At 38.5% G+C, this 25,374-nt stretch overlaps 1 protein-coding gene across 3 annotated transcripts; it reads left to right on the plus strand.

Annotated features, from left to right (window-relative positions):
• The first annotated feature begins 706 nt into the window (after positions 1–706).
• On the plus strand, positions 707–25,201 carry usp48 (ubiquitin specific peptidase 48). Of its 3 annotated transcripts, none has more exons than XM_036559687.1 (28): positions 707–1,014; positions 1,664–1,798; positions 4,008–4,128; positions 5,596–5,737; positions 6,789–6,916; positions 7,423–7,547; positions 8,040–8,148; positions 9,779–9,912; positions 10,113–10,195; positions 11,053–11,232; positions 11,518–11,652; positions 12,097–12,246; positions 12,919–13,119; positions 13,304–13,418; positions 14,544–14,689; positions 14,798–14,869; positions 14,985–15,109; positions 16,400–16,522; positions 17,211–17,272; positions 17,690–17,800; positions 18,960–19,090; positions 20,280–20,386; positions 21,288–21,392; positions 21,680–21,871; positions 22,717–22,842; positions 22,951–22,999; positions 24,273–24,299; positions 24,426–25,201. In XM_036559687.1, exons 2-28 carry the CDS (start codon positions 1,665–1,667, stop codon positions 24,446–24,448), a joined length of 3,156 nt encoding a protein of 1,051 aa, XP_036415580.1. In that variant the 5' UTR covers positions 707–1,014; position 1,664; the 3' UTR covers positions 24,449–25,201. The 3 variants fall into 3 exon arrangements, 2 of the variants coding, with proteins under 2 accessions (XP_036415580.1, XP_036415581.1); XM_036559688.1 differs by lacking the exon at positions 707–1,014 and adding an exon at positions 1,140–1,244; XR_005006132.1 differs by lacking the exons at positions 21,680–21,871; positions 22,717–22,842; positions 22,951–22,999; positions 24,273–24,299; positions 24,426–25,201 and having other exon boundaries at positions 709–1,014; positions 18,965–19,090; positions 21,288–21,386.
• The last annotated feature ends 173 nt before the right edge of the window (positions 25,202–25,374 follow it).

The following is a 25,374-nucleotide window of genomic DNA, read 5'->3' on the forward strand; positions in this document are numbered from 1 at the left end:
ATTAGAAGATCCTTTGAAAAATCCTGTAGAAAATCTGCAGTATTGCTGTAGTTATTTGTCATGAGGGTTGGACCTAAATAAGTAGGGAATATTACACAGGAGATTATGCAGTTTGAGTAATGGTAAAATATGGAAGCCCGTTTCAGCCACTGGAAAAAATATAATAATTTAGCAACTCACAATAATGAGAAAGTTTTCCACAATTATGACTCATAATAATCACTTCATATCCCATAATCATCACTTAGCACCTCATAATAATGACTTACTTTCCCATAATTATGACTTTGTATCTCATAAGAATGAGATTCAGTCTTATAATTTAATATCTCATTATTATGAGTAATCTTCCCATAATCATGACTTAGCATCTCATAATAATGACTTAGTATCTCCTAATAATGACTTACCTTCTCACAATTATGACTTAGTTTCTCATAATAATGAGATTAAAATTCATAATTATGACTTAATATCTTATAAAAATGAGATTCAATCTCATAATTATGACTTAATATCTCATAATTATGACTTAATATCCCATAATAATGACCTACTATGTCATAATTATGACTTACTTTCTTATAATTATGGAAAACGTTCTTATTTTTATGTCTTACTAAGTGGCTATGTGTTTTTTTTTTACAGTGGCTGAAATGGGCTTCCTTAGTAAGCTGTACTCTGAGCGGCGAGTTTGACCAACAGCGCGTTGTTGCACCCTAGACGTTTTCTTACCGTTTGGAACCCAACAGCAGGAGCCCGACTTCTCCCTAGCTAAGCGCCCTAGTTAGAACGCGGGTACATCGATTGGGACGCGCCCGCGTACGTCAAGAGTACGTCAGGCGTTTGCACGTACGCCTCCAACAAGTTTGAAAGTGAGGAAGGGGGAAAAAATATATAATTTAAAAACAGAGAGAAGGGCGCTAAATACAAACACACTCCGAATAAAATGTGAAAAAAATACAAATATTAAAGCAGCTGCATTAACAGAGGTTTCTGGCACATACAAGCAAGGTTCGAGCTCACGTTTTTTTTTGTTTAAATGATGCTTTGCTGATTTAGTCATCGTACCTAGTTAGCTTTTCAAGCTAAGCTAAGCTACTGCGCAGCATAATAATACGGCAGGATACCTTTAGCTTCGTGCTAATGCTAAACCAGCAGGCAAAGAACAGTTTGAAGTTTATAAATATCCTAGCGGTGCCGGTCGCTAAGTAGTCAGCTAGGTGACTGACTTTGTCCTTGGAGTAAGTTTCCAATAAATGCACTGTAGACAAAATATCGGCATAATTCTGGCGCAGCTATGCTAAGCTAAGCTAACGGAGTCTATCTGGAACGTTGGGAAATGATTAGCAAGCTGGCTAATGTAACGCAGCGGAGAGTTCACTTGACTTTGTTTCTGTTAAACTCCGGTCTGTGTTGATTGTTGTGGACTTGGTTGTCGTTTGTTGGACGCTGTTGGTTTGTTTGGCCAGGCAGGAGTTGGTTTCTTCATATTCGCCAGCTTTTTGTTTGAATTTTTCCGTTCCACCTTAAAAGGTGCAGCGGTTACACTGTGGCAACTCAGGCGCCAGAATGGAACTGCTGCACCGTTTAAGGTGGAACGGGGAAATTCGAAGAAGATGCTGGCGAATAAGGATGACTTAAGTTTCGTGTTTGTTTGTAGAATGGCTCCTCGTCTACAGCTGGAGAAAGCCGCTTGGCGATGGGTCGATACAGTCAAACCAGAGGACATCACACAGGAACATATCGAGTTAGCTTACCGGATCGCTGTACCGGCGTGCAAGAGGGGAACCTGCAGGTAATGAGTTGGTTTTGTTTATTACCAGCTATTTTATGAAGCCTAAGCTGCCTTCTGCCGATTGAAAAGCAGTCACAACAGTGGAAAAACGTGAAAATGCAATGCACACATGACATTAGAGCTGGGCAACATATCATTATCAGCGTATAATACATCACAGTATGTCACAATATGCTTTTCTGAGCATATCATGGATATTATCAGTACTTTTTTACAGCTGTTTGATTAAAAAGAGAGCTTAGTTGGTCCTGTTTAATTGGACGTAGTGCAGCATAGAGAGTGAAATGTTGGATTCACATTTTTTTTATTAGTATTTGTAAAATGTGGTGCTACTTTGTCTGTTCCAGCTCATCAGATGTCAGAAAACATAAATATCGTGACACATCATGTATCGTGAAACACTTGAAATATCGTGATATTACTTTCTGTTGTATCGCCCAGTTCTACATGACATTACTTTTCCATAGTGACACGCAGAGTATGTGCTCAAATGAATGAAAGAACCTCTATTACATTGTTTTCACGCTGCTTGACCTCTTTACTGATAAATGTAATAACGTCACAGCTAATGCCAGTGCAGTACTTCCAACTTTTCTGACATCTAACCGATGGGAACAGATGAAGTAGTGGCACATTTAAACAATATCAAAAACCGTGGATCCAGTTATTTGTATAGAACATTTCACACACTGTGCTGCACTAAATCCAATTAAACAGGACTGATTGTGATCTCTCTGTAATCAAACATGCGGTTGAAAAGTGTTTTTAAGTACTGAAGATATCCGCAGTACACACAGAAAAGCTTTTTGTGACACATTTTTTTCACAGCGACGATAAATATTATGCTGCCCCTGCTCTAAATGGGTCTTTTATGTTGTATTTTGGCACAATTTTCTGATTGTTACTGTTTAAATGCAATCTTGTGTGTGCATTGATTTTCACTGTTTTGGTTGCATTTCTAAAATACCTTTAAAGTACAAGCTGTTAGCCATCTTGGACAACACCTCACACCCCCTGCATGCTATACTGGATAAACAGAGAAGCGCATTCAGTGGCCGGCTGTTACAGCTGCGCTGTGTTAGAGCTGTGTGAGATCTTTCTTACCACCCTCTTACTGCAGAGACGTTACTGATCTCCTGCTGTCTGAACTGGGCTGAACCTCATCACTGTATCTCCTCTCCTATTAATACACACTGTGCAGTATATCATAACTGCTACTGTAATGACTCTCACTGCGCACTTTACACTGTAATATCGATGCAACTCTGAGTCAGTTATGTCTATAATCATTGTGCTTTTAGTTTACCTCATACCACTCAGTGCCTGCTGTCATGTAAATACAACAAATCTGTGTCATATATGTAAATATGCAAATAGATATACTTTTATTTCTATTATACTTTAACTTATGTCTAGTTTTATTTCTATTTTTTTTTATTTTCTGCATAGCATATGTAAGTTTATGTGCAATTATATGTCTTGCTACTGAAACACTGCAATTTCCCTTCGGGATCAACAAGTTCTATCTATCTATTTATCTATCTATCTATATACAAAAAAGAGGTCAAGCAACATGAAAACCTTGTAGAAGAGGTTTTCCTTTTTGTTTTGGCACTTATTCTGAACTTTACCTATGAAAAGTAATGTCATATGTGCGTTGTATTTCATTAGTTTCACTGTTACGATGGTATTTCAGTGAGGCAAATCTGTTTCAGGTAGTGTATGGTGGAAAGCAGTATAGTCATGCCTTCCACTACATTTCAAAATAGATTGTATATAATTTTAATACACATTTAGTGTTTCATTTTTTTTTAATGCAAAACCTCATCTTTTGTTTTTCTTTAAAGAGATCAAGCAGTGGAAAAACAATGTAATAGAGGTTTTGTTCAATTTGGCACATATCCTGCATGTGACTATGAAAAAGTAATGTTGTTTGCCTTGTATTTCTTGTTTTTCCACTGTAGTCATTTCAATTTGACACACATTCCTCTCCATAGATCATTGTCATTGCCCTCTGGTTTATTAAGCCTATTGTTCAGTGTATTAATTACATTCACTTTGTTCTTTCCAGCACAAAGATGCATGAAATTCAACATCTGTCTCAAGCTCATTAGTCAAGACTTGAGCTTGAGACAGACCCAATAAGGGCAGTAGCATAGTGTCTGCACTGGCTGCGAGTAGTGTAATTTGTTTCTGTCATGTCACACAGGAGGAACTGCAAAGGGAACCCAAACTGTTTAGTTGGTATTGGGGAACATACATGGTTGGGGGAAATTGACGAAAATGCCTTCCACAACATCGATGACCCGAACTCTGAGCGAAGAGATAAGGTATGGCCATACATTATGATCTTTTAACTTCTTGAATTCTACAAAACCAGTGGGTCCAGACTTACTTTACCAGTAGCCTCAGAATAACTCAGTCAGTTTGCATTGTTTTCAGTGTAACTGCTGAATAATCATCCTTAGGATGCAATAAAAGTCTGTGTTTAAAAGGTTAGACATGAATACGGGGTCATGAGTGGTCATCAAAAAAAGGTAAAGTGCTATTGAAGTTCGCATTGCTATTTTTGGCAAGTCTTAAAAGTCTTAAATGTCAGCTGAAGTCCTGGGAAACATTGGCAGGCTGTTCACTGTTTTTCTCTGGAGTTCACGGGGATTCCAGTTAGTCACGTTTGCAAAGCTTGGAGTGAACTGGACAGTCAGTGTGACTCAGCTTTTGTGCACACTGTGTCTTTGTGGAATGACGCATGAATTAGGCATCCACACAGTTGTATAGAAAGCTGAATGATTAATACTCTCCTTCCAGTGTGTTGAGGCACTTAGAAATTATATGCTAGAAGACCTTTTACATGCAGCTCAGGTCTTTCCAAACTAGTGATGTGCATTATGGATAAACACTTAAAGCAGAGTTCCATGTATTTTGCAAAATTTGTGCAGAATTGAATAGTTAATGATGTACACAAAGTCATTCACAGTGGTTTGGTGTGAAATGCTCCATTCTAGAGAAACCTTCCAAGTCAGAATTGTTTACAGTGGAGGTGATAGGAACCAGACGTCCAAAGTTTTTCATGCCTCTTAAAGCTACATCACAGGAAGCTATTACATGAAGTACTCACGAGTCACGTTTCCCGATGTCTGAGACAGTGTTGTTTAAGAGTAAGGTTTTAGGCTTATCTACATTAATTTAGTTTTTTTTATTAACCATTATCACCATTTATAAAAACATAGTGTACTATATTAAATAAAACGTATATATTTGCCTTGTAGACACCACAACCCCTGTATAGAAAATCTCAGCCAGTATCTTTCTCTATAATGAATCGTTTTCTATCATCTTGTTTTTTCCTTGTTTTTATCTATATATATATACACATACACAAACTGAGTACCCAGTGTATTACACTTAACTTGTACGTTCTGTCATTGCCAAGTTTATTAGGTATGTCTGTCATAAGCACACTTTGTGAGTATGCAGTTACTGAATGCAGGCTGATAAATTGTGCTGAAACAGATGGGTGATTGAAATCATATACCTATAAATTGCTCCTCTAAGGTAGACATACCTAAAAAACAAGCAGCTCAGTAATAAGCAAATGTTAAACAAAACAGAGCTTGACCTGGTGTGGACATGTTCAGCAGTCTATGATTTGTGTGGAAATTAGGAAAATATAGGTTATGCTTGCATGCGATAATAGTGGGGGTAGGAGAAACCAGAGTCCAACTTCTTTTTGTTTTGTTTTGTATGTTGCTTGAACAGATGTAATTAACACATCTTTTTTTTCCCTCTCATTTCAGAACACGTTTGTGGGCCTGACAAATCTGGGTGCCACATGTTATGTAAACACTTTCCTCCAGGTGTGGTTCCACAACCTGGAGCTGCGCAGGATGCTCTACCTGTGTCAGAACTCCAGAGCTGAAGGGCACAACGCAGAGTCAGGTACTTTCTGTTTACAGAGAGTTCATCATGCAGGGTTTAATTGCCAAAAGTGACAATACAATTACTATTTTTAAAGCTAGCTGGTTTAATTTAAAGAATGATTTGACAAAAAAATCAGGTTTATACAATTTTCTGCTTGCTCCAAATGCCGTCGGTCAGCCAAGACATAATTGGTGCACACACGTAAGCCATGTGTTACTCAGGCTTATCAGAGTTCCAGATATAGCCTGTTCCAAAATCTTCAGGACCATTTTAGTCACCTTTGCTCATTTTTAGTCATATTCATGCAGTGACTTAAGAGGCAGTGACACTTTTAGACTCCCTTGGATGAGCTATGAACTGAACCAGACAATTATTGGCTGAATTTTGCTTCTATAGTTTTGGACTGGAGGATAACGTAGCTAACAAACACTGGAAGTCAGTAGTCACCCGAAAACATCTCTCAATACACTCATACCTCATCTATGGCTTCATTATGGTCATGCAGGATAAGGATATAGTTTAGTGCGCAGTATAATTTACCGTGAGCTATAAAAATGGGAAAAACTCATGTCACACAGGCATATGGATGTTAGATTACGCTCTTTTTCTGTTTTTTATAAACATCATCGCTGTTGAGAGAAAAACGTAACTTAACAGGAGAAGGACCGATGTTCCTAAGTTTGAATGGAAGTTAATAAAATAAGATTTTTTAACAATTTATATTTATTTGCTTAATTTAACATATTAGGAAAATATTACATATATTAAACATTTTATTGTTGATTTTTTCAATATGTTAAATTCAGCGCATAAACAGTAATTGTGCATTAAAATGTGCAAAAGTGTGTTCTCTGTAGAGGAGGTGTAACTTATTTTAACTTTGAAAATTGTCATTTGACCAGGGATCCCAACTGTAATTCATACTATGTACTAGCTGTAGATTGAGCAGTACAGCATTAGGATCTGTATGGTTGAAAAGTGAACATGCTACACTGTGTTTAAAAAGTTTAATAATAACTGCATGGGCTTATCCTTGTTTTTGTTGTCTGCTTTTGTGTGAACCTCACAGACTATGAACCGAAGACGATATGTGAACACCTGCAGTACCTGTTTGCATTGCTGCAGAACAGCAACAGAAGGTACATCGACCCCTCAGGTCTGGTGAAAGCATTGGGGCTTGATACGGGGCAGCAGCAGGTAAACCTAATATTTAGGATTTTTCTTTGCCTGATCAGGGTTGTGCCAGTTGATAAGTTGGTTAGAATTACTGGTTGGTTTTGCTCTGTCAAGCATTTGGGAACAAAGTCAGATTTGTCCGTTGGTTTAAATGCAGTTGAGATTAATATTTTTGCATTTGTAGCATGCATATTAGGTTTTGAAGCCTAAGCCTAGACTAAATAGGATTTTTAATGATGAAGTACCATAGACCTTACAGATTAGTCAAAGACTAGTGTTAATTCACATTCATGAAACCAGCCTGGATGTTTAGAATCTCAGGCTTACTATCCAGTAATGACATGGACTACAATGCAAACTGGCTGTTCATAAGGCTACATGACCTACACAAGCATTTCGTAACTTACATACATCTGTATAAACATGTCATAATACTTTCTAGCATGAAGTTTACTTAAGCAGCCTGATGAATAAGCCTAATCAGTTCTCTGTGTAACTGATTTTCTCTTCTGATTTTCTGTTCTTAGGATGCACAGGAGTTTTCCAAACTCTTTCTTTCACTTCTGGAAGACACTTTAACCAAGCAGAAGGACCCAAACCTCCAAAACGTGATCCAGCAGCAGTTCTGTGGACAGTTTTCTTATGTTACAGTGTAAGCAACTCCTGAATATTGCTCAAATACTTGCCGAGCAGCAGATTGAAAATGAGAATAGCAGACTGCAAATGTAATACAGGAAAGACTGGCTGTATATGTCATGATAGAAACCTGGGATTTTTTTTATTTTGTCGGAAAGAATTTGGAAAGCAGGGGTTTCCAAGGGAAGCAGTTTATACACCTTTTTATGGCGGAGTTTTATAAAGCCAAATGTCTGAACGTTTCTGATTTAACTCTTGAGAAGAGTGATGTGTAGTTTAACTGTGTTGTATATGTCTGTTTGACTGGCCTTTATGTTTATACTGAGTAGATTTACTTTCTCACTTGAATGGTGGGGTTCTTTCTATTCGTTTTGGCATTTTAGACAAATGCAGAATACTTTTATTCAGTATATCAGAAGCATAAGGGTTATTTTTAAGGCTATTACATTATCATTACCGTGTTATTACTATTTAGATTTATTGGTTAATTTGTTGTGTCCTGATGCAGATGTAACCAATGTGGGCGCTCATCTGCACTACCGTCTCGATTCTACGAGCTGGAACTCAACATTCAAGGGCACAAAAACCTGACGGAGTGCATCACTGAGTTCCTCAAGGTGACAGCTTTTTCCTTTGTTAATAACGTTTAGGCAGTAAGCTGAAGATAGGACCTCAAATAAATGTATCATGAGTTGTTTGGGCCAATAAAAAATGTAGTGTGCATTAGTACAACAGGCTTAGTGTGTTGGAGTAATTAGCTCTCAGGTATTTGGTCATTGTGAAATGTTTTGGGAATTAGTCACAGAGCTGCTTGTTGGCATAAAAATGTTCAGAACTCAGAAAAGAAACTGCATTAAAATTGTGGACAAAATATGTATGAGCATTGCCATTGTATTGATAAAATTACATTGGTGAATCAATAATGTGTGATAGTTAAAGAAGATGACCTTCATTATTTTCATAGAAATAATTTACTTTTGTTTAGGGCTGGCCTGAACACCATTTAAAGGTGATTTTCACTGATTTTCCAACATTTTTGCATAATTATTTCTTTAAGATGTAAACACAGTCAACAGTCAAAGTAATTTCATATGAAATGCTCTGTTCTAAACAGACTTACCAAGTTAGAATTGTTCGCAGTGGTGGTGATGGGAACCAGACGTTATCACATTAAATGTCGAATTAAACATCCTGGAAAGTTGTTACATAAAACGATTATGAATGTGCTGCCTAATGTCTGTGATGTTGTTTTACAATGGTTTTGAGGCAAAGTCTTGGCTTGACGGTGGAGAGATACATGCAAGGCGTTACGAAGCTAAATAGTCCCCAGAAAAACTTATTTTTTTAGGTTTACCTCTATTTTACAGTCAACATTACATATAAAAGCTCAGATGACACATGTACGTTCACTGGTGGCTTGGCCGAGGCCCCTTAGTTCCAGTGAAGAGAAATCTCAGCTTCAGCATAACAAGACATTCTGGTCAGTTGTTTGCTTTTGTGGGAACAGTTTGGGGAAGAACCTTTTCTGTTCCAGCATGACTGAGTCTCAGGGCACAAAGCAAGGTCCATAAAGGCATGACTGGGTGAGCTCAGAGCCCTGACCTCACATCATCAAACACCTTTGGGATGAACTAAAACAGAGATTGTGAGCCAGACCCTCTTGCCCAACATCAGTGTCTGACCTCACAAATGCTCTTCTGGATGAATGGACAAACATTCCCACAGACACTCTCCAAAATCTTGTAGAAAGCTTCCCAGAAGAGCTTCATATTAATGTGTATGGATTTACAATGTAATAAAAGCTCCTATTGGTGCAATGTATAGGTGTCCCAATACGTTTGTCCATACAGTATATGTAAATGGCCTGTTTTTTGTGACATTGCAAAAATAATCAATTCAAAAGAGGTTGTTTTTGCAGCTTAGTTTCAGTATATGGGATGTATGGACTGAAAAGTAATTGTAAGCTTTGAAACTTTAACAGTGTTTACATACAACTTGTATCAGACTTGCTTGAAAATTTTTGTTTTCATGGAATGGTTAGAGGGCTTCAGCTGTTATACTGTTACAAAGACATCATGATAACGATTAACAAGCTTCCTATGTAAGGACTTACCAACGATCAGTAACAGGGATTGCACCTGAAGTCCTGTATTTGGTTTGTTGGTACTGACTGAAAGGTGTTGGGTCACTGTGTTCTGATGTTCTGAGCTTAATATTGTCTGCTTAATTTACTCTGGTGTCATTTAGGAGGAGAAGTTAGATGGGGACAACCGCTACTTTTGTGAGAGCTGTCAGAGTAAACAAAGCGCCACACGCCGGATAAAGCTCCACAGCCTTCCACGCACACTCAACCTTCAGCTTATGCGCTTTGTGTTTGATAGGTAAGTATCATGTTTGTTTCTCACTGCTGTGTTATTGTAATATAAGAGAGAACGTACAGATTTTCAGGGACTTGAATTAAAGGAACACTTCAGATGGTAGGGCTCAGTTGCCATTATTCATATTTGATCTTTTGTTTTAGGAATTATGTATTTCATTATATTACATGATGATTGTTTTTTTTTTTGTTACTGTGTTCCAGGCAGTCTGGTCACAAGAAGAAATTGAACACATTCATTAGTTTTCCAGAAGTCCTTGACATGGCCCCTTTTTTGGAAGCAAAAGGTATTTTTGTAATGAAAATCATTCATACGCTGCCGAAGTTTGCTGGCACGTAGTTTTGCCATATACTTTGTCCCTCCTCTCTTGATCTGCCCCATCCAGTGGAATAAAATGATATAATTTCAAACATAAACTCCTCGGTGCATCTGACTGGTGCCTGTGCATGACTTGAACTGAGTGGCAGATGTTCCAGCGGTCGTGCAGAGTATTTGTACTTATAAATGAATATAAAGTACAAAATCAATTGTAAAACTGCCCTTTGCTGCCTTGACGTGTATGATGTTGCCGAATGGCAACAATGACTTTTTTATTTATTTTTTGCATGACTACAATATAAAAGTCTTCTTTATCTTTTCCGTCAGACAGTTGAAGGCTTTTTGAGTAGACTTTTATCTGATCACATGACTTCTTGGTATAGTCTGTTAGTCTGTACTTCTTTTTTCACAGAGGCCAGGCCTCTGAAGCCCTTTGAAGTGTCTATAATTCAATGTTTGTACACAACAACTTCAAGGAAAATGTAAAATACAATCCGTGGTAGGTTACAATTTCTTCTTCATGAATAAAACCAGTGAAGGTTTTATGCGTTTTAAGTAAAGTGATATATAAATAAAGGGACTGTTCCATTGTTGCATACTGTTGCCATATGGCAACAAAATACAAAGTACCCCCCCCACCCCACCGCAAAATTGTTTCTAAAAATATTTCTATTAATTATGCCATTTCAGTAAGAAAACTCATAAGCAGGTTTTTGACTCATGCGTAGTTCATAATTCCAGCTAGGAGTTAATGTTCAGGAAGGCTTGAAAGGTGTGAAACAGTTGCATTTTTGGTAATTCTGTATAATGTTTTGGTCTTTTCAGAGGAGAAGTGTACATACGAGCTGAGCGCAGTGCTGATCCATCGTGGCGTGAGCGCCTACTCTGGCCACTACATCGCTCATGTACGCGACGCCCGCACCAACGACTGGTACAAGTTCAATGATGAAGAGATTGAGAAGATGGAGGGCAAAAAGCTACAGCTGGGCATAGAAGAGGATTTAGGTGAAGAGCAACCGGTCATTTTGCCAAATACTTCAGCGGTAGAGAGATCTTTTTGTCAGTGAATAACTGTTATAGACAAAAAAGGTATTGTAAATGAAAGAATATATACATATTCTTGGTCCACAGTAATGGGGACAAAAACCTGCAGACAATTCTGTCCTCGGGGCCACAGAAGCCTGATTTTTAGTGTTGAATGGCATGTGTAGTATACTGCTTTCAGTATACTGTTGTATTGTTGTATTTGACTTTTTTCTAAATAAGCTTTCACTGTTTGTTTTGTCTCAGCTGAAACTGTCAAGTCTCAAGCTCGGAAACCTAAATCTAGCAAAGGTTATCACTGCTCCAGAAACGCCTACATGTTAGTGTATAAACGTCAGTTAGAGGAGGAGGACCAAACTCAGACGAACGTGGAAGTGCCAGGTATGAGCAAGAGTTTGGACATGTAGTCTGTATTTTAATAACTTAACATAATGCTGAACTAATGCTGATCTAATGCTGATCAATCTGATGTTCAATTTCATATTCAAAATTGAATAATGTGGTCGATAAATATGAGAAATTAATCTGTTAGATTATTGGTCACATTAGTCACTATTAGTCACATTAAAATTAGTCAGTAAAAGATTTAAAATATTCCTAAGCAGCCATAGAGTGAGACTACTGAAGGAACAGATGCTGATGTTGCTAGAACTAAAGTTAAGTAATAATAATAATAGTATGATAAATATTTTTAAAATATAATAAAAATAATATATATTTTTTAAGCTAACCCAATACAGCCCTAGTAGAAATAGCTCATTTTAACATTCTTATTGGTTTTGTTTCCTTTATGGCATTTTTTTCCTGTCTGTGTTGTTTCTGAAGCGTTCCTCCAGAGGCTGGTGGACCAGGACAATAAGAAGTTTGAAGAGTGGTGCAGCGAGATGGCCGACATGAGGAAACAGAGTGTGGACAAGGGCAAAGCCAAACATGTGGAGGTCAAGGAGCTCTATGAGCTGTTACCCGCACAAGAGGGTAAAAACAAAATACTATATGATATATTTGAAATATTATCACTACCAAACATCCGTATGACCGCGAATATTCAACTGACTGAAGATAATCTCTCTCTCTCTCAGACACACACAAACATACGTTTCTTAATCATTCACAAGTTCATACAATATTCTGAGGCAAATCAGTGCTAAGTGACCAGCTGGAGCACTAACATTCTATAAAAGTCATCCAATTAAAGACAATAACTACATAACACTGACCAAGTCCTGCTTTATATTAAGTTACTCAGAAGCACACTTATGTTGTATGAGTGAGCCATGTGGTTTGATTGTTACTGTAGCAGCTAACGTAGCTACTTCTCCGTCAGTTTGGCATGAAAACGGTACTAAATCATGAAATCTGTCAACACAATGAGGCTGAGGGATGCAATGTTGTGCTACAAGGCATTAGATAACATGACAAATGGCATATTAAATGCTAGTTTTAGGGCTGGATGGCACTTTATCCTAGTTCTTTAAATTCTCATTTTCTCTTTGAAATTAAATCGGAAAAATAAGTCCATCATCCACTTATCCAACACAAACCTTCTCTTGTCCTGGACAAACAAACAGGCACTAATGTTGTCTCTTCGGCTATGGCACTGTCTGCTGTTTGTACATGTGTGAATTTTTTTTTTTTGGTACCCTTCAGGTGAGCCTTATGAATTTGTGCCTGTGGAGTGGCTGAAGAAATGGCTGGACGACTCTACGGCCATCAAGGCCATCGACAACAGCAGTTTTCTGTGCTCGCATGGCAAGTTGCATCCGGACCGTATTGGCGAGGCCAAGCGCATATCTCACAAAGCTGCTGAGATCCTCTTCAGCCGCTACGGTGGAGGACCCAGAATAGACCGTAAGAGCTTACTAATGCTTGTTTAAATGTAGCTTGTTAACTGTTGGCCTTACTGCAACCTCCATATTTCATTAGGTAAGTTCAGGTGGAAAATCAGAAAAGTACCCTGGAGCATAGGAACTTTGGAGCTGTATTGCTGAAAGGCTAACTGGTGATTGTGGATGTGATATGTCTAATGGTGTAGGGTCGTTTCTGTGTGGAGACTGTGTTACTCGACGATGCCAAGTACTCAGGCTTAAAAATCAGCTCAATGAAGACTACAGAGAAGTGACTAACCTCGCCAAAGCACAGCTGAAAAGGTATTCACATTTTTTTGTCATTTTCATTTAAAGGAGTGATGTGTAAGATTTAGTTGCATCTAGTGGTGAGGTTGCAGATTGCAATCAACTAAATACCCTTCCTTTACTCCTCCTTTACCCCTCCCCACCGCTCCCTTTCCAAGTGTGTAGAAGAATCTATGCTGGCCTTCAGGGTTTATGACATCGTCTGTCCCAATTTCGTTTTGCGTCTTCATGTTTTTATTTCTTTGACGATGAGAATTCATGCTTTCTTCCTTAATATGATCCTCTATTTGTAAAAATCTGGTTTCTTACCACACAAAATGATTAGCCAGCACCTGCAGCAACCACTGATTCTTCTTCCAACCGGTGCTGCAGTGCCACCAAATTCAAGCAGCCGCTTCAAAGTAAAAATGCTAAAGGCGCCCTCTAGAGCCAGTGTTTGGTTTGTCCGCTCTGGGCTACTGTAGAAACATGCTGGCGCAGTATGGCGGCCTCTAATAAAAGAGGACCCGCTCCCTATGTAGCTGTGAAGGGCTCATTGTACGCTAAGAAAAACACTGTTTCATAGTTACATGTGATTATACACTAATGCAAACATGGTTTTGTAGACTATGTTCCATTTCTGCTAATAGATCCCCCTAAATCTTACACACTGCACCTTTAGGTTGAACTTGAGCAAGAAAAGATAAAACTATTTGAATTTTCTCAGCAGTGGGTAGTGCTGTCGCCTCACAGCAAGAATGGCCTGGGTTCAATTCCCGGCCGGGCGACCAGGGTCGTTTCTGTGTGGAGTTTGCATGTTCTCCCCGTGTCTGCATGGGTTTCCTCCGGGTACTCCGGTTTCCTCCCACAGTCCAAAAACATGCAGTCAGGCCAATTGGACATGCTAAAATCGCCCCTAGGTGTGAGTGAGTGTGTGAATGTGTATGTCTGTCTGTCTGCCCTGCGATGGACTGGCGACCTGTCCAGGGTGTATCCTGCCTTCCGCCCGATGACAGCTGGGATAGGCTCCAGCACCCCACCGCGACCCAGAAGGATAAGCGGTTTAGATGATGGATGGATGGATGGATGAATGTTTGGACAAATCAGCAGTGATGATCTGAGTGTTGAGATTAATTGAATTGCTGGTTTTCTGTGCTTTAGTGGTGACGAAGGGTTTTGGGTCGGGAAGGCGTCTTTAAGGCAGTGGAGGCAACTGGCACTTGAGCAACTGGAGGAAGAAGAGGAGGAGACCAAACACACCAACTGCAAAACCAACGGAGAAAAGCCCACCAGCGCAAATACAAAAGGTACAGTTGTTAAAATTGTTTTTCACTATTCTGTTTCTGAATGGATTGGCGGATCTTGTGTGTGTCTGATGTGATTTATTTGTTGTTTGTCTGCGCTCTTGTTAACAGACAGCTTAAAAGAGAATGACGGAGATGTCGAGGAAATGAAGACTTTTAATGAAGACATTCTCTGCTGCCATGGTTAGTAAATCTAGAGAATGCTTTGAATCTCACAACTTTAAAATGGTTTATTAAACATGTATAACACAATGCTTATATTTCCTTAAAATGACTTGGATGCGTTTTCTCACTTCAGGTGGTCTCAGCATTCAGGAGAGTGAGAGGCGGCTGGTCTCAGCTGAAGTGTGGAGCAAATTAAAGGTGTATTTCCCTAGTGCTCCAGAGTTTAACCAGCAACAGGAGCCCTGCCAGCAGTGCATGGTAATCACACTATAAACAACTTATAGAGCATCTAGAATATCTCCATATAGGGGTGGCGTATATGGCAAAAATATTATAAATATATTGCATTGTGATAAAAAAAATCAATTACGACATTTCTTTTTTCTGATATTAAAGAAGTTGGAACAGACAAAATAGAGTCTGTAGTGCCAGTATAAAATACTATAAAGTAATATCTATTATGTAGTCTAGTTAATATAATCTACAATGATTTGTATTCAGTGTTTTGCAAACTGCACTGCACTAAATCCAGTCAAACAGGCCTATTATGCTTACTTTATAATGAAATGTTAGTTAGTGTTATGCACAGAAAAGTGTACTAGGACATAATTCATTAGGATAGTGATTAAATATCGTCATATTGCCCACTCCTATCTCCTGCTCCCGGAGTCCTCATCAGGTTTATAGAGGAATTCTTTTTACAACACCCTGCATATACCTCTTCTCCATATATGCATTTTTTTAAAAATCTCAAAGCTAGCCTAAAACAGTATCTCTGGCATCATGCAGTATTCATTACCATTTCATGTAATAACTTTCTGTGAGGAAGCTTTTAGAGGCATTAAACTCTTCAGACGTCTGGTTCCTATCACAACCATTGTGAACAATTCTGAATCTGCAAATTTCTCTAGAAAGGAGCATTTCACTTCAAACCACTCTGAATGACTGTTTATATCCTAATAAATTATTTATGCAGAAATTTAGAAAAATTGGTAAAGTATCCCTTTAACTCGTCAGCTGTTACTCAGTACTAGTGTGTGAGTAACTAGCAGAAAGGTGATGTTAAGAGTAAGAAGATTTATAATTGAAGCGGTGTTGCTTCCGCCTAATGGAGATTTCCACAGATGTTTCTAAATTTCTTCATAATTAAATCATAAATGTAAACGTCATTCAGAATGTTTTGATGTGAAATGTTCTGTTCCAGAAAAGCGTAGAGAGTCGGAATAGTTTAAATCAGTGGAATTTCCCTTTAATTGGTGTTTTAAGTGTAGTTTTTAGTCATGTATACCATGACACTTCTGTGGAGTTTTTTCCTGATTTAGAGCAGTGTGATGCAATGTGGGAGCTGCATTTGTTTCATGGTTTTTGTTTGTTTTGCATGTCATTGATCAAAGTAAATATGAGCAAAGTACCAGCTTCCATTTTGCACTTCCTTTACTTTCAGCTCCCAAAATGCAGCTGTTGAATTAAAAGTGAAAAGTTCTTCTCACGCTGTTGGGTGATGCGCAAAAACTAACAATCTTACGATCTTTATGTGTTGTTTTTCAGAGGCTGGAGAGAGAGGGTAAAGAGAATGAGGCTCTGAATCGAATGATGGCCAGTGAGCAGAAGAGCTCTCTCCTCAACCTCTTCCATGAGAAGAATCGCCCATCACTGCAGAAATGGCCACAGGTACAGTCATACTTACTGCACCTTTAATGTTCCACTATGCTTTATGAATAAGAATCAGAATCAGATTTATTGGCCAAGTGTGTTGACACACACAAGGAATTTGGTTCCAGCTGTTGGTGTCTCTCTAGTATTAAATGCAATAAACAAACAATATACAAATAATTTACAGACAGTACTCAGGGTACAATATATACAGTATACAAGCAATATGCACAGTATATATGGACATACATATCGACATAAGTCATATGCAAACAATGTATGTATTATTTACAGACAATACACAGTATACAGGTAGTGCAAACAACAGCAATCTACATCATGAGTCTGAAGCAGGTTGTAATAACTATTTGGAGGGAAAACAACAGAAGCAGCTATAGCCCAGCAGATAGTATTACTGGTCAGCTATTTATGAGGGTGATGGCATGAGGAAAGAGCATGACAACACCCTTGCTCCTGCACTTTTGTCCTGACTACTATAGAAAAGATGCCTGTTTTCAGCTCATGAACGTTTATGTCTTACTGTAGCATTCCACATCTAATTCTTCTAGCATGTATTTTTCTTAATGTTTTAATAAGTGTATCTTTCCCAACTGCAAAAGCAACAGAGAAAAATGTATGTAACATACAGTTTAGAGCTCTGTCTCTTTATTCCAGTGTCCTAAATACTGTCTCTTTGTGTTTCCAGGACACAGATATTCTGTACATTGTTCCTTTGTTCTTTGTTGACGAGTGGAGGAAATTTATTAGGTAAGTCTTTGTTAATGCATGCATTTAAAATATCCATGTCTCGGTCCGTCACTGTCTCACTACATTTCTCACCGTGCATTGCACAAATATGTCATACATCCAGTTGGAATCCATTCACAGTGATAAAGAAGCTAACGTTAGCTCTCTGGCTTCCTTCAGCATTAGCCATTTCAAACAGCCTGCATTCAAATATCCACCCCTAAGTGCTTGTAGTCCTCCCACCTTCAAGATACATCATCAGAAGGGGATTTTTCTATTCTTTAATCCAGAAAATCTCATTATAGCGACTGCTGCAGCACCACTGCAAGAGCCAAGTAGGCATATGTACAACAGATGTAGTAATCCTCATCAAGCTATGTAGATGTTGTCTATGCTAATTAATCTAGAGGCGATAATAATACAATTCTGTTGCTTTAGGAGGCCAGCAAAGTCCACCCCGGTTTCCAGCGTAGGGAACAGCATCCTGCTGTGCCCTCATGGAGGCTTCATGTTTACTTATGACTCCATGCTTCAGGGAGACGCCCAGCAGTGAGTGACCTTCCTCCCAAACATCAACCACAGTGCAGTCTTCCAGAAAACACTGTAGTGTTAATATGATCTAAACTATTAAGAACACTGTTCAGACTATTATTTATGCTACCATATTACTTTAATCTCTTAATTATGACAAGTTAGTTTTAGAAACTCAGCATTGTTAAGGGGAATTCCACTGATTTTTTAAAATTTTACATATACAAATGGTTGAGATGTAAATAAAGTCATTTGGAGTAGTTTGATGTGAAATGTTTAATTGTAGTGAACTCAGATTTCTTTTCAGTGGTGGTGATAGGAACCAGAGGTCGCAATGTCTGCAACACAAATGTGGCCATTTTATTTGCTATCCCAAACCACCAGTGAACCTACACGTGTCTTCTGAGTTTCCATGTGTAATGTTGAGGATGGTAAAATATTGATACATTTGAAATAAAAACTTTTTAATATTTTGCTTTGTTTTCCCTTCAAAAATGCATCTCAGGTATGAGGCATTCCTAATTATTTTGTGTAATAACTGTCTGTGAGGGAGCTTTTAGAGGTATTAAACTCTTCAGATGTCTGGTTCCTATCACCACTACTGTGAACAATTCTGACTCTGCAGGTTTTTTTTAGAACAGGGCATTTCACATCAAACCACTCTATGAGTTTGTTTGCATCTTAGCCATTTAATTTAGCAGACAATTAGAAAAATCCACTTCAAATTGCTGGTTTAAAGGCCACTTGTCTCTAAACTAGCAAGTGGGGAGATTCTTGTGATAGTTTTCCCCTTAAAAGTTACATTAAGTAATCCCTTCATCTGACCAGCTTGTAAAAAGTGTGTTATTTTAATTTATACACTTATATGCGAAAGTTTCAATGCCCATGGTCATGTTACATGTGTTACACATTTAAATATGGCATTTTCTGCATATGACGATATGCTGCAAGTGTTGTAGTTATGGAAGGTGCACTTCTGTTAAAGGCTGTGCCAAAGCTTTAACGTTGAAAATCACCAGTTGGGTCAGTAAATTTCAACCATGAAAATCACATGGCTTTTAGTTTCTTTGTTCAGTTGCATAGGACTTGAGATCTGTGCTTATCTTTCTCACAGCATGTGTGTCTGTGTATGTATGTGTCTGTATGCGTGTATGTGTGTGTGTTTGTCATTGCACAGTATAGCTCTGCTCTGGCCGGCCGAATGGGAGGTGGTCTGCAGGCACTTCCTGGTGGACCAGCCAATCTCCATATGCAGGATTCATGACGCAATGCAAGACAATGGAAATGTGCTGTACCACACCGAACCTGGTAAACACACCCCAACAATTACTGTCCTTAAAGCCTTAAAAAGGAATTCCACTGATGTTTCAACGTTTCTACAGAATTAAATGGTTAAGATGTAAACAAAGTCATTCAGAGTGGTTTGATACAAAACACTCTGTTCTAGAGAAACTTGGTGATGGGAACCAGACGTCTGAAGAGTTTAAAGGCACTAAAAGCTCCATCACAGAAAATTACTACACAGAATTGTTATAAATTTTCTGATTCCTGAAGCTCTGCTTCATGGTAGTATTGAGAAGATGTTGGCCAGAAATGTTTTATCTTAAATCCATTCATGCAGGGTGGTGCGAGGCAAAATAGTCCCCAAAGAAAACTTTTTTTTTTTCAAATTTACCACAGTTTTACCATCATCAGCATAGCACATTAAAACACAAATGACCCATGTAGGTTCACTGGTGGTTCTGAATAGTATGAATGTGTAAATAAAATGGTATAAATAGTGTAAATAAAATGTCTATTTTTGTATTGTAGACATTGTGACCCCTGGTCACTATAAAGGAATCAGCAAGTCTACAATTAACCATTTTGCATCAGACAACACTGAGTAACTTTGTTTACATCTCAACAATTGAAATATGCAGGAATTTTGAAAAATCTGTGGAATCCCCCTTTAAAGCAGTGCATCTGAAAGCCAGTCCTAAATGGCCACAGTATTATCAGTGTTCATCTCACACAGTGTTTGTTAATAAGCTATGGAGGTGAATCAGCTTATTAAAGCAGGAAAACAATAAATTTTAGCCTTCCAGGAGTCGAGATGGAGAGACACTGCTTTGAAGCAACGGTTTAGCCAAAAATGAAATATAAATAATTTCCCCTTTACCCTAAATGTAGTTAGTCAGCCAAGAAATGTTTGGAAATTAGCTTTAGTTTTGCACTGGAGTTACAAGACTAAGTTAGCTAAAAGGTAATGTGACCTTACATACTAAAATCATCACACAGTTGCCTCAAAAATGCATCAACAAAAGTACTCACAAAAGTCAGGCTTCTAGTTGTCTACTGTTTTTATCTGTTCAACACACTTTTGTCCATTTTTAGGCCATATCTTTAAGAATGGGACTTAACATAACAGTACTGTGTAAAACTGATCTAATGTCAGCTGAGGCCAGTGAAGGTGTCAGTCTGTGATACAGGTGTGCTTATGTTTGTGTTTTGTCAGAGCTGTGTCGAGAATGCCGTGAGGGCTTCATATTCCAGCAGCAGAGGGATTTGCGAGAGTACGCGCAGGCTACTGTTTATGTGCGGAAGGTCATCGACAACAAGAGGGTGAGTGTTTTCTTAATATTGAGCGGATTTTAGTTTCATTACATCTTAAAAAGTGTTTTTCAATGGCTCCCGAGTGGCGCAACCGTCTAAGCGTTGGCCCTATCATCAGGAGATCGCGAGTTCGATCCCTGGTGATGCTACAGCCATCCGTAGTCGGGAGTCCGAGAGAGCACAACCGGCCTCGCTCTCTCTGGGTGGGTAGGATGGCCCCTCCTTCTCCCCCCATCACCCAACGCGATGCTAGTCAGCGCAGGCGTCTGTTAGCTGACGTAACAGATCTGGCGGTTGGCGCTTTCCTCCGAGCGCGTTCGGCTGTCCAGTGATGTTGCGTGAGCGGCAGCTCGAAAAGAAGCAGTGGTTGGCTTCACAGTTCTCGGAGGAAGCCTGTGTTGGCCTTCACCCTCCTAGCGTTGATAGCATCGTGTGATTGGGGGAGTCCTAACTAGCGGGTGGAATTGGAGACGATTACATTGGGGAGAAAATCGGGTAAAAATTAGTGGTTTTCTGTCCCAGTTTTTGGGGTCCTCCTGCAATCAGCTGAGCAGCTAACTATCAAGGCTTTCATGGTGCAATAGCTGAATCAGATGATATTGATATTCATGCATTGAAACTGTTAGGTGAGAGATCCCGTTTCTCTGGCATAAAGATCTGTTTGATCACTTACAATTTTAAAAGGCTTCGCCATGCTGTTTATTTGTGGTGAAAGGCATGCGAGGGAAAATATGTCACATGACACGAAGTTTGTGTGTTAATGCATTATTTTCCTTAAAAAAGTGTTTGAAGTGTTTTTCATAAAAATCCTTTGGATGCAAACGTAGCTACTGTTTTTCAAGTTTTTTCACTTTTTTTTGCCTACTTTCTGTTTGTCTGCCTGTCTGTCATTCTTTCTTTTCATGTATAGATGATTAAAGAAGCTGCTCCCGAGTTCAGTATGAGCGGATCCGAGGCAGAGGATGAGAAAGAAGAGCCCAAAGTGGAAGGAGAGAAAGACCCGGACTTCAACCAGGTAGCTTGACTGAACAGCACTCATCTAAACGCCTGTTCTTAGTTTCAGCAGAATGATTTCACCGCTTTTCATAGGAATGCCTTCTCCAGCGATGATAATATAGCTAATGGTGTTTGAAAGCTAATAGACAAAAGTCTCTTTTTATGAAACTCACTGACATAAGCAGTGCTTGTGCTTTGCAGAAAGTATTTGAATGAAGCGTTTTTTAAACCAAGTTTGATTTCAACACTAAAAAGAGTATTTATGTATGTGGGTGTTTATTTCTTTCCTGTTGTGCTGTACTGCAGTCTGAGGATGGGGCCAAGAGGCAGAAGCTGAGTGAGGGGAGTTCCACTGTGCCTGTCTCCTCTGGCCCTGCAGCCACTACTGCCGCTATGGGGAAATCAGGCATCCGCAGGAGTATGCGCCACAGGAAGCTGCGCGGGGAGAAAGCCCTCATTGTCTCCGCCAATCAGACTCTGAAAGAACTCAAGATCCAGGTACATGTTTGGAGTCATATATAATAATAATAATAATAATAATAATAATAATTATTATTATTATTATTTTATTTCATAGTAATAACATAGGCACAGGGTATGTATTATATAGAAATATGAAACTGAATACCAAAGGCCATTTTTAGATGTCTTATATCAGTTTTTGTGAGAAGAATAAGAAATTCATTACTAAATAGCACCGTAATTATCCATTTGTTGTAATTAAAAAGTTAAAGTGGAATTCCACCAATTTTTCAAAAGTTTTCAAAATTGTGAGATGATTTGATGTAAAATGGGTTACTGTAAAACACATATTGATTCTTTACAGTGGTGGTGATGGGAACAAGGGGTTGCAATATCTACACAAATCTAGCCATTTGTTTCTAGCCATTTTATTTACTGTCCAAAAAAAAGTTTTCTTTGGGGAGTATTTTGCCTTACAACTCCCTGCAAAGCCAAAAACCTTCTCAGAGCTGTCACAGAGATCAGGCATCATATTCGTAACCTTTTCATGTAATAACTTTCTGTGAAGGAGCTTTTAGAAGCATTAAACTCATCAGACGTCTGGTTCCTATCACCACCACTGTGAACAATTCGGACTCGGTAAGTTTCTCTAGAACAAAGCATTTCATGTCAAACCACTCTGAATGACTGTTTATATCTTAAACATTTGATTATGCAGAAATCTGGAAAAATCCCCAGAATTCCACTTCATCCACACTGTTGTACAGCTTATTCAGTTGCTTCATCCGCATTTTGTCTAGATGCACTGCTCTCATGTTCTATGTCTATGTGCCTTTCAGTAACTGATATATATTTTGTCTAATATGGCTTCCTTTCTGTAGATCATGCATGCCTTCTCTGTCGCACCATTCGACCAAAACCTGTCTATAGATGGCCGGTGTTTAACTGACGATTCTGCCACACTAGGCAGCCTAGGAGTTTTTCCAGAAAGCATCATATTTCTAAAGGTACCTTTTATAACAATGTTCCACTTGTATCTCATCCACAGTCAGAGGAATACAGTACAAAGATGTGTTATGTCTTACTTACTACGTACCCCCTTTTTTGTGCCATAGGCTGATGAACCTATAGCAGATTATGCAGCTATGGATGATGCGTACCAAGGTAAGAAGTGTGTGTAGACTAAGTAATATGTTTCCGTTCCACTTGTAAGTTGTATATGTTAACACCATATAGTCATGCAAGTTAAACTAACAATATATGGCATATTTCTGCAAATTCTATGGCACAGTTTCTTTTTTTTGCTGACACACTAAAAACACACTAAAAAAACATAAAATGTACCATACCTTTTGCACTATTTATGCTTATTGTTAAAGTGAGCAAATAAATAGTGATTTTGCATTAAAATGTGCAGGTGTGTGTTCTCTGTAGAGGTTGTGTTCACTTATTTTTACTTAGGAAATCAACATGTAATTTGACCAGGGGTGCACAAACCTTTGTAGCTAAAGAGAAGCACTTCATATTTCCATATGCTTGAAACATTGATTCTCTTCACTGTAATGATGATTTTAAGATTGATTTTATTTACTGCAGTTATACTGCAATAAGATATTCGGCTTCCCAGCAGTAACGTTAGCTATGTTGCCTTCTGCATTCATCAGCTAATGGGAAAAGAAAATTGAAACAGCCCATCCCCTAAAATCTAACTAAAGCAGCTGTACTTTTTCTGAAGTTCCTCCCACCTTCAAGATACATCATCCTAAGGGGGTTTCATAGACTTTAAACTGGAAAATCTTACTCTAGAGCAGGGGTGTCAAACTCAACCAGTAAAAGGGCCATATTAAGAAGTATCAGCACATCTGTGGGCCAGCAGTGTAATTTTTTTTTATTTTTTCTTAACATTTTGACCTGAACTGGCCACTGTATATTACAAATATGCCAAGACTGCAACAGCAAACTGCATTGAATACCTATTAAAAATAATTCTATATAAAAACATTGTTCTAGGTAGTAAACTGCCTATTTGCTTGATCTAGACACCAGGCATCTTTTCTTTTTATGTAACTGCTGGCCCAGAGATGATCAGTGGGGGAAAACTGTCAGAATGCACACTATGTTGCAGTGCATGCTGGGAACTGTAGTGCATCTTGGGGTGAAACAGACTAATAAGAATAGAAAATTTAAATAATTTTGCGGGCCGAATAGGACTGTGTCACGGGCCTGACTTGGCCCGCGGGCCTTGTGTGTGACACATGGGCTCTAGATACTCCTGCAGCACCACCGTAGGATGCGAGTAGGCATGTTTGCAACAAATGTGGCGATGATGGCATTTTTAATTTTGATCATAGTGCCCATTTAATGCTTTTACTGCCTTTATTGTGGATATATCTCCCCATCATTGCATATGTGTGACTATGAACATTCTTTTTCACAGTCTGTTTGCCTGAAGAAGGATTTAAAGGTAAGAAACAGTTTTGTTTGTAATTAATACAGCAGTTTCTCAGTTTCATTCATTGAAGTCATTGGCTTAAAGCACAAGTCTACTAACTGGTCTACTAACAGTCTTTTTTTAAATATATTTACACAGGTACCGGGCTACTAGGACACTGATCGAAGTTGGTGATGTGAATCCACACTAAAAACATCTATGTGAAGAAAAAAAAGCTTGAATTAGGCTGAGGTGTTCATTGAAGGGGTGATGTTAGGTTTTGTTTTTTGTGTCTCGTTATTTTTTGCTTTGTAACTTAATGTTGCAACTCCTTTAAAGAGTGTCTGTCTTTGCTTTGGGGAAAAAAAGTGTGATGGCTTTTAATATTACAAGATGTTGATGCATTCTGTTAGTGCATACCATGACTGTGAAAAGATACGGGTCGAGACTTGAACTGATCTTTTACGTAATGGGAGTCTTTCTTGTCGGTGGCAATGTCATGTTATCCCGAGACGATGGTCCGGTGTTTAGGTGCCCATCGTGTTTTATTTGCTGGACAATACATTTCTGTAAAAGTTATCAGAGAATATTTCATTTTCCACAGAGTCACATGGTTACACTGCACTTTCGCTCAGATATACATAAGAATGCATGAGCAACTTCAATATTAAAAATATAAGCGTCTGTTTAGCTATGATGAAAACCCTCACCAAAAAATTAACTTTAGTGAAAGTGATGTCTAGAGAGACGAGGATGAATATAAAGACACATTTCCAAACCAGGAAAAATAAATAAACAACAAAAAAAAACTTGCAAAAATAGTTTAGACATGTTCTGCTACTACTTGAAATGTTATGCAGGCATTTGTGTGAACTATTCTTTTCTGTAAGTCTTTCATATGGGCAATAAAGTTACTTTTTTCACATGCTCAGATATTTCTCTGCGTGAAAACGTGGACTAATTTGTCCCAAAAAGAAAACTGGAAAGCATACGAGCCCTTCATCTTGGATGTAGACCAATTAACTCGTCTTTGGGCTTCAGTAAGTTCCAGCCAGTCACTTTGACTTAATCTTAAACGTAAACAAACACTTTATTTATTGCATTTATG

This window comes from Colossoma macropomum, unplaced genomic scaffold (genome assembly GCF_904425465.1).
Source record: "Colossoma macropomum unplaced genomic scaffold, Colossoma_macropomum, whole genome shotgun sequence".
NCBI classification, from domain to species: domain Eukaryota; kingdom Metazoa; phylum Chordata; class Actinopteri; order Characiformes; family Serrasalmidae; genus Colossoma; species Colossoma macropomum.